Source organism: Balaenoptera physalus (assembly GCF_965194825.1).
Source record: "Balaenoptera physalus genome assembly, chromosome: 3".
In the NCBI taxonomy this organism is placed as follows: domain Eukaryota; kingdom Metazoa; phylum Chordata; class Mammalia; order Artiodactyla; family Balaenopteridae; genus Balaenoptera; species Balaenoptera physalus.
In genome coordinates, this window is record NC_138890.1 from 76,848,833 (window position 1) to 76,865,463 (window position 16,631).

General features: G+C 39.9%; 1 protein-coding gene across 2 annotated transcripts; it reads left to right on the plus strand.

Moving 5' to 3' along the window:
- Positions 1-639: 639 nt before the first annotated feature.
- On the plus strand, positions 640-16,258 carry LOX (lysyl oxidase; the record flags this gene model as incomplete). Of its 2 annotated transcripts, XM_082457909.1 has the most annotated exons (7): positions 643-1,669; positions 2,022-2,130; positions 3,241-3,378; positions 5,042-5,198; positions 8,585-8,680; positions 9,039-9,154; positions 12,660-16,258. In XM_082457909.1, the coding sequence occupies exons 1-7, from the start codon at positions 1,048-1,050 to the stop codon at positions 12,664-12,666; spliced, it is 1,245 nt and encodes a 414-aa protein (XP_082314035.1). In that variant the 5' UTR covers positions 643-1,047. The 2 variants fall into 2 exon arrangements, with proteins under 2 accessions (XP_082314036.1, XP_082314035.1); XM_082457910.1 differs by lacking the exon at positions 12,660-16,258 and having other exon boundaries at positions 640-1,669; positions 9,039-9,158.
- Positions 16,259-16,631: the final 373 nt, after the last annotated feature.

Consider the following 16,631-nt stretch of genomic DNA (forward strand, 5'->3'; position numbering starts at 1 on the left):
GAGACACTGTGGAAATGAAAGATGGTTCTTCACTTCCACTTAAAGCACAATTCAGGCCGGCATTTTGAAAGAGACAGGTTTATTCATCACTTCAGCGTTAGCTGGCTTTGTTCCCTGTAAAATTTTACTTTTGGTTATTAAAATATTCACTGGAGGAAATAAATTTGTAACCCATTTCTCATATTACCTACACACAGAAAAACAAAATTTGATATCTTGGGGTTTATTTGCTGAAGGCGCTTCCCATAAAAGCGACGCGTGTGCATTGGGAAATTTGTGTGGTTAACTCCTTATGGATAAGTTAGTCACAATCATTCCTCCGCCCACCCCTCCCCCCTTCCCCCATCCCCGACTCTCGCCCCCAGCACCCTCCCCACCTCCCGACTTCCCGCCTCTGCAGGGCTGGTGACCTAATAGCATTTTTCTTCGTGCATATTTTGGCGTCGCCCCATGGCCTGGCTGGCTTTGCCTGTCTGAGTCTTTTGAAATTCCTGCATGTTCGCCCCAGATTAAGCCGAGTGTGTCTCAGGATGTGTGTTCCGTTTTGTTCTTTCCCCTTAACGCTCCCTGTGCAACGTGTCTGGGGGGAGGAGGACAAGACGGGGAGGGGAGGGAGGGGCAGAGGCGAGGAGCTGTCCGCCTTGCACGTTTCCAATCACATTACGTGAACAAATAGCGGAGGGGCGGCCGGGCCAGAACGGCTTGTGTAACTTTGCAAATGTGCCAGAAAGTTTAAAATCTCTCCTCCTTCCTTCACTCCAGACACTGCCCGTTCGCCGGGGCCGCCACGCCGCTCCCCGTCGCCTTCCAGAAGGACTGAGAAAGAGGAGAGAGGCGAGTGCCACGTCCCAGCAGCCGCCTTTACTGGAGAGGGTCTGCAGCCCACCCTTGGCACTGCTTGGTGGGGACTGAGATACACGCGAGCCCAGTCCGCCTCCCTAGTTGAAGATTTCTCCCTCCCTCGCGTGATTTGAGCCCCGTCTTTTTTTTTTTTTTTTTCTCCGAGCTACGTCCTCCCGGAGCGGGGACAATCCAGCAAAGGGAGCGATGCGCTACGCCTGGACCGCACTCCTCCTCGGGCCGCTGCAGCTCTGCGCACTCGTGCGCTGCGCCCCGCCGTCCGCCGGCCACCAGCAGCCCCCGCGCGAGCAGCCGCCGGCTCCGGGCGCCTGGCGCCAGAAGATCCAATGGGAGAACAACGGGCAGGTGTTCAGCTTGCTGAGCCTGGGCGCGCAGTACCAGCCACAGCGCCGACGGGACCCGGGCGCCACCGCCCCGGGCGCCGCCAACGCCACCGCCCCGCAGCTGCGCACGCCAATCTTGCTGCTCCGCAACAACCGCACCGCGGCGGCGCGGGCGCGGACCGCCGGCTCGTCCGGAGCCGCAGCTGGCCGCCCCAGGCCCGCCGCCCGCCACTGGTTCCAAGCTGGCTACTCGATGTCTGGGGCCCAGCGCACCGGTAACCAGACGGCGCCAGGAGAGCTCCCGGCGCTCAGTAACCTGCGGCCGCCCAACCGCGTGGACGTGGACGGCATGGTGGGCGACGACCCGTACAACCCCTACAAGTACACCGACGACAACCCCTATTACAACTACTACGACACGTACGAAAGGCCCAGGCCTGGGAGCAGGTACCGGCCCGGATATGGCACCGGCTACTTCCAGTATGGTAAGCACCCCCAAGTCGCCGGAAACACCCGCGCACCCTTTCCCCAACTCTGTGGCTCCCCGACGTGGCTGCCTGGGCGCGGCAGGCCTCAGTCCATGCAGATCCCATCCCTCCCCCTGCTCCTGCAGAGGCAGCCCTGGAATCTGGTGCAAACCGCGCGCCTGGCCCCTCCTGCTTTCTTTCCACATTGCTTTGCAGCCCTGGGCGTCCCCATTCTTCTGCTAGCCGCAGCCCTACAACCGCAGTCCGGCTGGGTGAAGGGTGAGGAGTAAGGGACCTGGAGGGACCCGGAGCCAGGGTGAGGGCCGCTGAGTTGTCTCACTGTTTTGCCTATCGCCTGGCTGACGTTTAGGTCTTCCGGACCTGGTGCCCGACCCCTACTACATCCAGGCGTCCACGTACGTGCAAAAGACGGCCATGTACAACCTGAGATGCGCTGCGGAGGAAAACTGCTTGGCCAGGTACCCGCTGTATCTCCTCGGCCCAGCTCCTCCGTCTTGGTTCGGGGGGTGCTGCTCAAGTGCCTGGCTCTGACCACTCTTGTTCCGTGCAGACAAGAGCTGGGAAGTGGAATGTGTTCTCCTGGGCATGCTGACCTGGATGAAGAGTTAATTGTGAAGATTTCTGTGGGTTCTGACTTTCAAACTGTGGCACAAGTCAGGGAGATGAAACAAACCCTTATCCTGAAGAGTGTGTGTGTGTGTGTGTGTGTGGAGCGGGGGTGGGGTGGGGGGATGTCTCCTATTCTTTTTCCAAGATCCTTAAACTCTGGAGCCAACTGTTTCCAATAAGGTTTTATTAAACTACTATAACGTGGAAAAAATACTGTAATGGAAGAGCTTGTCAATACCCCTTTAAAAGATTGGGAGCCACTTTGCCAGTACGGCGCCCCTTATTGGGCGTCGTAGTTTTCTTCTTTTATTTGAAGCCACAATTAACTTAGTTATTTTGGTATTACTTCAGCCAGAATAAGAGCATGAGCAAGAGCTTTGTTTTTGCATTAGTCCTAAAATAAAATCTTAGCAATTTGGGGAATGGAATTCCCTGAGTTTGCTGCTGGGAAACCAGCAGAGGGAGCAAAAGATGATTTGATAAGACGCATAAAAATATTTTTTAATGTAAAATAAGGTCATCAATAGTATTTAAATATATATATTCACACAAAATAAATAAGAAAAAAAATATTTTGTAAATTTCTTCCACTTCCTTTATAACTGTCCAGCTAAAAGAAGAGAAGAAATCCAAGCTCATCATCTTCATTCTTGAGTCTTGCACCACACACCATTGCATTCCCTATGATATTACTACAGTAATGCTGTTGTTTCAAAGATAGTTACTAAATTATTTATCTAATCTGGGAATACTCTTTTATTAGAGTTACTTCCCCACTTTACATCTTATTTAACTGTTTAAGAAAAAAATGTATGCAAAATGCCCTGGTCTCTTGGAACTGATGGCCTAGTTGGGGGAAGGGAGTAGTGACCATTATAGAATGGAAAGGTTTTGCTTGTAATTTTGTCTTTAGTTAATATTCTGTGAAAATAATAATGTTTCTTTTTTCAAAATCACAGCTCAGCATACAGGGCAGATGTCAGAGATTATGATCACAGGGTGCTGCTAAGATTTCCCCAAAGAGTGAAAAACCAAGGGACATCAGATTTCTTACCAAGCCGACCGAGATATTCCTGGGAATGGCACAGTTGTCACCAGTAAGTGGATGGGCCTCTTGGGTACTTTTGAGTGGCTTTTTCATTTTACAGGTGATTCTTTTTTTTTTTTTTTAAATAAGGGTGAATTCTAATTATATATTTAGTTGTTTAATTAATTGTCTGTCTCCCACTGGACTGTAACTCCACACGGGCAGGGTCCATATGGGTTTTTTTTTTTTTTTTTAAATTATTTATTTATTTATTTATTTATGGCTGTGTTGGGTCTTCGTTTCTGTGCAAGGGCTTTCTCCAGTTGTGGAGAGCGGGGGCCACTCTTCATCGCGGTGCACGGGCCTCTCACTATCGCGGCCTCTCTTGTTGTGGAGCACAGGCTCCAGATGCGCAGGCTCAGTAGTTGTGGCTCACGGGCCTAGTTGCTCCGCAGCATGTGGGATCTTCCCGGACCAGGGCTCGAACCCGTGTCCCCTGCATTGGCAGGCAGATTCTCAACCACTGCGCCACCAGGGAAGCCCTACAGGTGATTCTTGATATGACAAATTCTTACACAAAGGGAGAAAATTGCTGTTATTTACATTTAGAATTTCTCTCTATGTAATTTGACATAATCAAGGAAATCTATCTTTAAGATAATACATCAACTACTATATCCTGTTATCTTTTAAACTGGAAACTCTAAGCCCAGCTTATTAAAACTGTTGATAGGATGCAGCAATTAGCTTCACTAGAATTTTATCCCAATACACTACAGGTAAGAGTTCTAAAAAAGCCTATTACAGTCAAGATCATCTACAGTTAGGTAGCATTTCATAGCGTTTAATAAAGATCACACATTATGAAAAGGATTCCGATACCGTTCTCAAAGAAAGATGGAGATGATTTACTCCATGAACTGAGAAGGGCCTACCTCAATCTTTTAAAAGGCCTGTATCAACCCCAAGGTAGTTGCTTGTTTTATCCTAAATTTAAATATTTTAACATAAGGTAATTCTATAGTTTGACTTGGTAACTTGCCTAGGTGTTTATTGCCAGGAAATCCTGTTTTGTGCCCTTAAACTTTCTATAGTTCAAGCCATTTCTTCTTGTTCTTTCCTTATGTGAGAAGATGAACAGCTCCGCACCTTCACTTTAATGAAAGGAGGAGAATAGATGTGAGCACCTAATTTGCTGATAAAATAGAATTATTTCTAAATAAAAGTTTATACTAGTTAAATAATAATGGTGGATAAAACATGCCTTTATTTCTCCTTTGCATTTTAGTAAGGATTTTAAATGTGTGAGAACACAGTTTTTTAAAATTTCACAGAAACCTCTCAAGAGACAAGTGCTCTTCTTTTTTGGAATGAAGCATCGGTAGTGGCAGCCAAAGGAGATATACTAGAGAACATATGGCAAGTTTCACTTAAACAAAGATAATTTACTATCTATCTCTATTTAATATTCAAAGATAAAACAGGGTGAAATAGAAAAGCAAAATACTAAAAGTAGATCTTTTTTTCCTAGTAGCAGAGTTAAAGCCTTACAATTTTGATAGATTTTTTGTCCTGGAAAAAAAATCTAGCATGAATCTACCTTTAAGAAGATCAACTTGATCTCAATTCTGATGTGAAAACAAGTGCGGGAAGCAGTGGGGATGTCATCTAGAATCCTCATTGCTTTCTCTGTATGTTACTGACCACTGTCTCTGTGTTGTGTGGGACATTAGACATTACCACAGCATGGATGAATTCAGCCACTATGACCTGCTTGATGCCAGCACCCAGAGGAGAGTGGCTGAAGGCCACAAAGCAAGTTTCTGTCTTGAGGACACGTCCTGTGACTACGGCTACCATAGGCGATTTGCATGTACTGCACACACACAGGTAGGATGGCAACCTGGAATCAAGAACCCACAGGCTTGAGAGAGAAAACAGTCTTCTATTTTCTTTCCTGCAGCCTGTCTTTGTAAAAAAACTATTTTATTTAGGGGGTCATCTAGTCCATATGGTAAATTATTGGGAAAAGGAAAGAGATGGCTTGATGATCCAAAATTACTTTTAAAGTATTTCATCATCACAGAAAGTCAGTGTGCCTACCTGTTATGTTCTACAGTGAAAAGCAGTAGTTTATTATCTGAAAAAATCCTAATGGTTTCCAGTTTCTGCACTCATTCTGTATTCTTTAACTTGATTGGTAAGCAATTGTAGAAAAGATATCTCTGTTTTGTCACCTGCAAAACTATTCCTCCCTCTACCTATTAAACTAAAAATAGAATGGTGATTGGGATTAGCAAAAGGCCAGAAAATAAGTTTCTTAAAAAGTACTTTTAAAAATGTCTCTTTTAATCATCTGAAGAAGAGCAGAAGAACACAGTTTCTTTCTCCATGCATATATATTTAAACCTACAGTATAATTGATGTCAGATGTCCTTTGGATGGATTTTTAAAAAGAGTGCTGTCCTAAGCAGTTTGTATGTCTTATAATGGGAAAATGTGTGTCATTTAAAAGCTGTGCCAGTATTTCCATAAGAAACCCTAATTTGTAAAAGGACATTATAATTTTACTCCAGCGGAAATCTTGGCAGGGAGTAGTGAATGTACATAACTCAGGGCACAAAAGGATCAGCAGCTGGCATCTTGGGAAGCAAATTCCAGGGCTGTGGCAGGAAGCTTTCTGGTGACCTAAATGTTATCGTTGCTTCTTTGTCTCAGCTTAGAACATCATAGCAATTGGAGGGGTAAGGGTTCAATTCCTCCCGCCGTGGGGCAGCACTTAGTCTTTAAGCAAAAGAGATGTAACCTACCCACACATTACACATATGTGTATATAGAGGTCCCTTTTTCACTCAGTGATCTCCAAGTCCCCCAGCACCCGGCCTGTGCAGCGGACCTGGAGTTTATTCTCTTCCTTTAGAAAAAGAGGCAGTCTGGACAGCTCACTGCTGAAATATTTGAATCTAAGACTATAGGTGTTTATAGCATATGAGTCCCCCAGCTCCGTGGGGGGTGACCCTACTTCTTTTTATGTGGTAGCTTTCTTTTTTTTTTAACATCTTTATTGGAGTATAATTGCTTTACAATGGTGTGTTAGTTTCTGTTTATAAGGAAGTGAATCAGCTAGGTAGCTTTCTTGTTAATTATCCTCCGTTTGTGTCCTATTTAACCATTATTCACTAGGTCTTACACTACAAATGACTAATGTATTTGTGTTTTCCACTAGACTGGTGTTTCTTGAACATGGGCTTCATTTAAAGGGAAAAAAAAATTCTCACAAAGTCCCAGTACTGACTTAGATTAGTTGTATTATAAAGTTTTTAAATGTATCCAAAAGTAATACTAGATGTGACTTCTTTACATTTATACTTTCATATAAGTTCTTAGATAACAAATTTACATATTAAGTATATATGAAACTGGAAAGTTACATTAACCTCATTAATTTATGTAACAAACAGTTATGTTTTGCTAAAACCAAATAGTTAATCTCTACAGCCTTGGCTAAGGTTCTACATTTTTTTAAAAGTTTTAAAAGTTTGAATACAGGAAATGCCTGTTTGCTTACTGCCCTGAAAAACTCTTTTGTTTGCCAGTTCCAATAATCAAAGCTTATACTTAAATTCTGCCATTTGAGTAAGGTAGAGTGGCAATTTCAGCATTCTTTAAAGCTCTTTTGTTCACTTGAAGGTAAGATAAGCATTTTAGCATTATTTAAACGAGTCTTAAATGGGCATCTAATCCAGTGAATCCCTTACAGTGCCATGAAGGTGGTGGTGGTAGTAGTAGTAGTAGTAGTAGTAGCAACAATGATAGCTAACACTTACTGAATATATATTATGTGCCAGAATCAGAATTATGTGCTGGAAATCAGAAATGGAAAATTCTTCATAATATATTTACTACTCAACATAAGGTTAACGAATGATCACAAGTTGGTACGGACCAAAGTGGGAAAATGGTTCTCACTGCTGTGGCAAATGTACTTTTTGAGTTTGGCCTATCTGTACTATTGTGTGCTGTATGAGAGCACAATTCTCCCCCATTCTTCCCAAATCAAACCACAGGCAAACCAGCACTGGTAGAACACGCTTTAGATGATTCTGCCATCTCTCTGGTGACCAAGGTGATCTTAAGCACCAAACAATTTTGGGTGCTGAAATTAAATCGTGGTATTGAGTTTAAATGATTCTAGCTTATACTTTTTAATTCATTTTGACTACTATTAGGCTGCAAATACGACAGTTAAAACGTCTGATGAAGAACCAGTGGAATCAAGAATATACCTATGGACTCCAATTTGAGCAAATTTCACCAGGCTATAACTTTCTGGAGAGCAAGGACCATATCTTAGTGGTGTTTTTCTCTTCTCAGCCTGTAGAAGGCACTCATTTACTTATGGAAGTGAATATCTTTGCAAGTAGAGTTGATGTGGCAATCATCCCTTTAATACAACAAAATATTCAACGATGATGTGAAAAAGAACATAGTGTGGCGGTTACAATCAGGGACCCTGGACCCCAAATGCTTAAACTCAAAACCAGCTCAGCCATTAACTAGCTGTATATTCTTGGGTGAGCTATTTGACCTTATAGTGCCTCAGTTCCTTTATTTGTAAAATGGGTTAATACTACCTCCTGCCTCGTGTAGTTGTGAGAATTAAATTTATATATCTAACATGTTTAATTGATCCTGGCATATAATACATACTTCATAAGTGTTAACTATTCAAAAATGCAATATAGACTCTGTCCTTGTGGAGCTTACAATCTCTAGTTAGGTATATTCTTATATAGTATGATTTTAATATAGAGGAGAGAAGGATAAATACCATAAAATCTATACACAGAGTATCTTGGGTATTCAGAGTATAGGAAGGTAATTTCCAAGAAGAGAAATTGGAGAGAGTTCCACTGATAACAAGATATTTGAGTCAAGTTGATTATTACATGGCCTTTATTCCTAAACTGGTAATATTCAAGAATTTTGGTAGAGGCCTATTTTGTCACTTAAGATTGTATTTATCACTAGTGATTTATGACAATTTTAAGAAGCGAGATGTACTACTACTTATATTAGTCCTGTATTTTTTTTAGCTGGAGGTGCTATAAGGCTGAGTAATATATACTTCTCAAAGGAGATGCAATATAAGTATAGTTTTATGTCAAACTCTTGTAAGTACTAACTTAAAATTTAATTTGCAAATAATAAGCATATTCTTTAGCACATTCTAGCCATATACCATCTTTTTAATTTTTGCATTTTATTTGTTTCAGGGGCTGAGTCCTGGCTGCTATGATACCTATAATGCAGACATAGACTGCCAGTGGATTGATATTACAGATGTAAAACCCGGAAACTATATTCTAAAGGTAGAGACCTTTGAATATGTACCCATAATTTATTTCAGTTGCAACTCATGGGCCTCTTCTCTGGATTCCAATGTTAAATACTCATGGTCCTTCAAGCAATTATACATCTTCCAGAAGTACTTCTAAACCAACCTAGCTATATTTTAAAAATTCTTATTTGAAAGAACTTCAGGGAAAAATATACAGCCTCCTTCGATAACTTCTCCAGAGTTGAACCACGTGCCTAACTTACACCCCCTCCCTGCTTGATTTAGTTGGAGCACATTGCCTCCGTTCTAGCCCTGTGAAAATAGGAAGAAATTAACCAGTAAACACTGTTGATCAAATCTGAAACACAGATGATGCTTGTGTTGCCTAGGTCAGTGTGAACCCCAGCTACCTGGTGCCTGAGTCAGACTATACCAACAATGTCGTCCGCTGTGAGATTCGCTACACAGGACATCATGCGTATGCCTCGGGCTGCACAATTTCACCGTGAGTCCTATTTGCCTAGCTAAGTAATTCTCCTGACAATGAGCTTTAGTTCATTGATAGGCATTATACACGTCTGTTTTCACTACTACTGCAGCTTCCTTGTAAAATAGACCAAAGGTAGAAAACGGTAGAGTCTGTACTATGACATAATTAGAGCTGATCTTTTTTTGATAATGCTAGAGAATGGAGGAGGGGATGTACTCAGGTTTTTATCACCCTGAAACTTAGCTTTTAAGACAAGACACAGAACACACTGTTTACCCTCAAAGCCTGTGGCAGCTGAGTCTGTAAAATATGCAATATGCAGGGTGGATAACCTTGTGGGAGCCCAGAGAGTTGGCTTTCCTGCCTCTTCCCCATAGTCCATGAAGGAGCCCTGAAGAAATTCCTAGAGTTCTTCAAAGTACACTTTGAAAGTGACTGTCTTAAAGTGTGCAGCTGAAGAGGTCAGACCACCTGTTCTGTAGAAATCAAGATTTCACATATTTGAGTTCTACAAACACAAGTAATAGGGAAATACCCTGCAAAAGGAGGGTTGTATGGAGGTGCCTTCATAATTTTCCTAGTCCTGAAACCCTTCTTTGAGTGAAATCTTAGAAGGAATCCCAGCACATAGATATTGCAGGTGTGGTGCTTTGATGAGAGGAATTAAAGGGTAGTTTTGCGTTCTTGTCTCTCTGTCCCACCCTGACCCCTTAAGCACTGCCTGCTCTAGTGATGCTGGGTTATAGATTCTAACTACATATGCCACCTGTGAGTGATACCTTCCCAACAGAAGAACATCATTAGAGTGATACTGAACACATGTCAGCTTTGCTGTGACGTGAGAGGCACCAGTCAGTGCCCATGGATCATGCAGAAAGGTGTCTAACAGAGCTACACTAGAAACTTAAAATTTATAGAAATTTCTCCCTGCTACACAAACCAGGACAGTGGTTGCTGCAGATGAACCTGTAGTTTGTGGGCTTTCCAAAGTACAGATAAACCTATCTGGTTCTGCATATTTTGCCCACTACTGGGGATCCTAGCCAGAAGGAAGGTGGAGCTTAAAGTGGATTGGGCTACATTCACCTTGGAGGGGAGCCTTTTCCTTATTTCCATAGAGGAGCAAAGCCTGTGCTTTTTTTTTTTTTTTTTTTTTTACTGTCATTTTTCAGTAGCAGACACAAGGGTGATGTTTTAATTTATTTATTTTTGGCTGTGTTGGGTCCTCGCCTCTGCGTGAGGCCTTCCTCCAGTTGCGGCAAGCGGGGGCCACCCCTCATCACGGTGCGCGGGCCCCCCACCACCGAGGCCCCTCCCGTTGCGGAGCACAGGCTCCAGACGCGCAGGCTCAGCAGCTGTGGCTCACGGGCCCAGCCGCTCCGCGGCACGTGGGATCCTCCCAGACCAGGGCTCGAACCCGCGTCCCCTGCACTAGCAGGCAGACTCCCAACCACTGCGCCACCAGGGAAGCCCCAGCCTGTGCTTTTTAAGTGTCATCATAGCATTAGAGACAGATGTAGTCTATGACAGCAAAGGTGTAGCACTGAAAGAAGATTATCAAATATATTCTGAACATGCCTAAAATACAGAAAACCTGGCTGTTTGTGGCCCATATTGTGTGGAGCTGATCACCGTATAACTGAAAATCCCCAGAAGAGAAGTAACTTAAAGTAAAATAATTTAAAATAAGTGGATTAATTTCTCTTAATTTTTATAATTCCTTAATTTATTCACTCATTATGTATTCATTGGCACTTTCATTTTTGATACAATATGAAAATTCCATGGTGGGGGGTAAAATAAAATGCAGTCAAAACAGGATGACCTCTGCTACAATAAGCTAAGTGACTCTCAGGTACAACTGCTGCCCTCCCGTGAGGAAAAGGTCTGGTGAGGTGACTCTGTTGTTGTATAGAAGGTGTCTTGCTTGTCATCAGTAGAATCCATTGAATTGGATATTGCTAGATATTTAGAACAAATAAAAATTATTTTGTTCCAGCATAGTTTCTTTCTCTTTTTTTAGCCACTTGTCACTGACTATAAATTGCAAGAGTGGTTGATGTAAAATTTTAATGAGCAATATTGATCAGATGAAAATATGAAAAAATGAAAGGACCCATAGGTAGTGATTTATAATAAAATAACGAGCTCATACTTCTCTACGAGTGGAAAATCATGGGAGAAGTACAGAAACCTTGACTTGCGAAAGAAACCCTCACCTTTAGAATGATGCTCACCTCTTATATTTTGACTTTCACTTTCGCCTCCCTTGGTAGGGGTCAGAGTTCAGAGGAAGGCGAAATTTTCTCTGGCTGAGATTCAGGAGTGGCTTTAGGACAGCATTTGAATTGGGCCTTGAGGGCTGAGGAGGACTGCACTGGAGAGAGTTAAGGAAGGGCATGCTGGGAGGAGTCAACATCACCTGCAACTGCATGGCAAGAAGAAATTGCAGGGCATGTTTGGAAAAGCAAGTCTTCTAGTCTGGCTAAGGCATAAGTTTCATGGGCAAAAAGAATGGAAAATTTGGGACCAGATCAAAGCGAGCACTGAAGAGCAAGCTAAAAAGTTTGAACTTCATCCTGGTGGCCACGGGGAGTCTTTGAAGTTTCTTGAGCAAGGTGTGTATCTTGCCTAAAGCCATGTGGTCAGTCCGTGGCTCTGTAAGCAAGTGTGTGTGTGATTCCCTTGGTAACGTTATTGTAATTTTTTTTAACTCTTAAAGACACATCATCTCTTAGTTCACTGATCGTTTTTCATGCTAATCAAATATTTGAGAGCATTCTATTGGTGTGTAAAAACCACCCAGTAAGAAAGTGTGTGCCTTTGATGTGTCCTATCTCCCTCATTTTCCTCACTGTAAACCCAACGTATGAACCAGGTGACTCTGTGGCCCAGTTCAATTCTAAGATACCATGATTAAGTTCTTTTTTCATAGAAATGACTATTTGGAAACTGATGGTTTATGATTTGGACTAAGTGATTCTTATTTCATTTACGTGGGGATCTATGATCACAACATAAATACAATATTAGATTTATTGGCTTTGACCCAGTCTCGGCCTGTTAATGTAACATTCTACATCCAGAACCATGCTGGGAAAGGACTAATGCAGGACAGTGCAGAGGTCATGAACCTGCTTCTTAGTGGACATGCCACACTTGCTGCATGGAGTGAACTCACCTAGCCAGGTCTGCTGTTCCTGTAAATCCTGCTTTAGCCTTGACTGTTTCAGAGGATGTTTCTTTTAACTCTAAACATCAAGTTTGTAGGTATCAGGCATACAATTTCTGCTACTGACATAGTCACTTTCTTCAAATCAGTATTAAAATAATGTATTAATGGATAATTTCAGAAGGTGACTATCGCTTTGGTGGAGGGAAATTGCTATCTATCCATCTATCTGTATACACACACACACACACACACACATATATTTTAAAAAGGTGACTTTAAACTTCTCTACTATACTCAGAGTATTATCAGGTTAATAACTTGTCTTATTTTGTTTTCTTAATCTAGGTATTAGAAAGCAAGCCAAAACTTCCAATGGATAAATCAGTACCTGGTGTTCTGAAGTGGGAAAAAATAGATTAACTTCAGTAGGATTCATGTATTTTGAAAGAGAGAACAGAAAACAACAAAGGAATTTTTGTTTGGACTGTTTTGTAACAAAGCACATAACTGGATTTTGAACATTTAAATCGGCATTATTTGGGAAATTTTTAATATTATCATTCACATTACTTTGTGAATTAACGCAGTGTTTCAAGTCTGTAATTGCACACTTGGCTCTTTCAAAGAAATCCAAATTTCTTATGCTCCTTCTGAAATTATAGTGTAAAACGAAAAAAAATATTTCAATGAATGAGTCAAAATTATTTTAAACTGAGAATTTTCTAAAGTTCTGAAACTTTAGTGAACCATAATAATAACTGGCTTTATATATGTCCTAGCATAGGTTACTTTAGAAATGAGGCTCCTACTGTTTAAATAGATATGGACACATTTGGTGCTGAGGAAGGAACAAACACATTACCATTGGTGTCAAGAAATATTACTATATAGCAGAGAAATGGCAATATATGTATTCAGATAGTTACACCCTATATAAAATTTATGTTTACATTTTAAAATTAGTAGATAAACTCCTTTCTTTCTGTCAAGTGTAAAATTTCATTCTGACTTAAGTCAGCTTTTGTTTTGGAATGAATTAAGTAATTGAGCTGCCCAACTCCTGTCTGACCTTTGTTGATGCTCCCCTCTATTCTTTAGTTTTCCTACGGGCAGAGACCTTTTAATTGGCATTCTTAAAATTACTGTTCTGGGGACTGCTATACATAGGACAGCTATGTCAATGGGAAGTCATTCTGATGATAGATGTAATACATCCAGAGATAGTATGCATTTAAGTATATTAAACTATTAGCCAAAAAAATGTCCTTGCTTACATGAAAATCATTCAAACAAGTCCCCCAAACCACAACTGTCTCTAAAATACTTAGAAATATTAATGAAAAACACCTTAGGATTTTCAACTTTTCTACATTTTTTAAATGATCAGCTTTAAAAAGAATAAGACTGAAAAATTTTAAATTATCCAGAATAAATGACAATGTATATGGATACAAGAACAGTATCCTAGGTCATCCAGGAATCAGTCATACATGTTTTTTTTGTGTGTGTCTGAAATATAATACAAATTAGCGAAGCGCATAGCATTATATACTTGAGATGTTGGTGAATAAGGAGAAAAAACACAACTTTCTGCAAAACCAAGGACTGTGTTGCATGAGACAGCTGTGATTTTATTTTAAACTGTGAATCCATGTGCCACAACAGAATTTGGAGAATTTCTATTTTTCCGAGATTCAAAAGGTACAGAAAGAAATCAAATTACACTTTTAAGTTAGTGGTGCTTAAGCAGAAGTTTTCCTCCTTTAACCAGTATTAAAATCTCAAGCAAGGTATTTCCAGTGCCAGGACACATTAGGTAGAATGTAAAAGTGAGTTGGCATCCCTGTATTATATGTCATAGAGTTGTAATGTCAACACCAGCTACAAATAACCGTTCTGCACTCAACGAATGCCTAGCAAGGCAAGAGGGGCTAGAGATGGACAGTAATCAAGGGCAGATAGAGTGGGCCACATGATCCTCATCTGCCAGGGCACACACCAAGAGACAATACAGACAGCTTGATAGAGACCCAGAACTTCCACTGAGCTAGTATCTGAGCTATGGAATAGCTTCTTTGATGTACCTCTTTGCCTTAAATTGCTTTTAGTTTTAAGATTGTAGAATGATCCTTTTAAATTGTAATCTTTTCTAACAGAGATATTTTAATATACTTGCTTTTTTAAAAACAAAAACTACTGTCAGTATTAATACTGAGCCAGACTGGCATCTACAGATTTAAGACCTATCATTTCATTAAGATTCTTACCCCTATACTAAAAACTAGCTAATATCATGGCCTTTGGATACATATGAGAAGATGTATTTACTATCATTCCATGGGCCTTCCATCTATCTGTACATCTATCATCATTTAAAGGCCGAATATACACTAGGCACTCACATGCTAGGCATTGGGATATGAAAATGATTGTCCCTAACCTCAATAAGTATTTGAAATGTCATTATTACCCATGAGGTTCAGCTTATTTCATTTTTAACATTATACGTACATGTCTAAAAAAATTTCTGTTTTAAGCACTATTGTTTTTCATGACCATATTTTATTTAAAAAAAGTTAAAAATGAATAGATATATGCATGTATGTGTTACTAATAGTTAAAACTATGTTTCTAATCCCTGAAGTGTCTGCCTTTTAAATATAACACATACTATTTCATTGATTTTAGAAAAAAAAGTTTCAATTAAGAGGCTGAAGATTCTCGCTTATTCCTTATATAAATATTCCTCCCCACCCCTAAACACTCCCAAATAACTCACAAGTATTGATTTAACACTCAATATTTTTGAACCTCAAGGAATCTCTTCTCTGAATAACCACCAAGACCCACAGATAATGATTACCTGGTAAAATTTATCCATTAATAAAATAAAAAATATAATCCAGTCTTACCAAACTCTAAATAAAAAATCTTTTAAACAGGAAGTAGAAATGATACAAATAATGTTGAGTACTGAAAAGAGACTGGTTTTTAAACTAATAAGAACTGTGAAAAAGTCGGCTAAATGGGAAGATAACTTAGTGAGTCTTCACATGCCATATTAGTGGCCTCATAATTATTCAGACCACAGTCTGTATTAAAGATGTCTTGACCTTTGAGGCTAGGATTCAGTCTCGCAACAGTACCATAACATACAAACACATAACTTGCCTATTTCCAGGAAATCTTTATATTTTTACATAATGACTTTATTCACAATTGCTATCATCTAGTTATTCACTAGGCATTATTTTTAATAATGAACAATTTTTTTTTCTCCTTGACCTCACAGGAGATAATCATAACTCATAAACGTTCCCAATACTTAGATTGTAGAGGAAATGCAGTTCACTAAAATTATCATGGTACTAAGAATTTATCTTTACCAAATTTGTTAAAATATTGAATTTCTGGTCAGAAGATATTTTGTTTTAAAAATAGCTTGTTTTGATAGTAACAGTATAACTGATAAGTAAAAATTACCCTTTTCTGTATTTTTTATGTTTAGAATTCATATTCGCAATCAATATATTCAATCAATAGCCATATTTCATTCCCAGCTACCAAAAGTCCTGGGCCACTTTTGAACACTTAAAGCATTTCATTTATCCTTCTAGCCAAAATGGTGCTAAATTATTTCAACTTGAATGTAAAATGTGTTGTCTTAGCTCACAGGATATAAACATTTAATATATAACTGCTTGCTATGAACTGAGTAACATGTGATTTGGTATTGTAATGTTTTTAATGAAGTTTTAGTTTCTCCCAAATTTTTCAGGAATTCTAGTTGTAAAACATTTTTAACTTTTTTGAAGAGCTCTTATTTTAAATGCCCAGACACTGGCTTTATATTCTTCTTTACACTCTCACATTCTTTTATTATATGCCTACACTATGATTGCAAGATTATGTAAAAATGCCTTGAATAAATGATTTCAAGTGTCTAGAGTGGTCATTTATTGTTACATATAAATAAATGATATGAATTTCACTTTAGATTAAGATCTTAAAGCCATGTGTATGGTTGGTGGTTTTGCTTAATTGCCTTTTGTATTAACAAATTGTTTAACAAGCTCACATGACTTGAAACTTGTCTGTGATGGATAAAAATCTAGCTGATGTTTTAAAAAGAAACTATCATACATGAACAGATTCTAACTTTTGTTATCATTACCAACCACTTCCAAGGATGCAGGGCAAGCATTGTAAGAATAACCACTCTCTATTTTGATTAGCATTTCTTAGAAATATACAAGAGCATATATACACCCAGGGGACACATCCAGCTCTAGATACAAATTATTTATATGAAGAAAA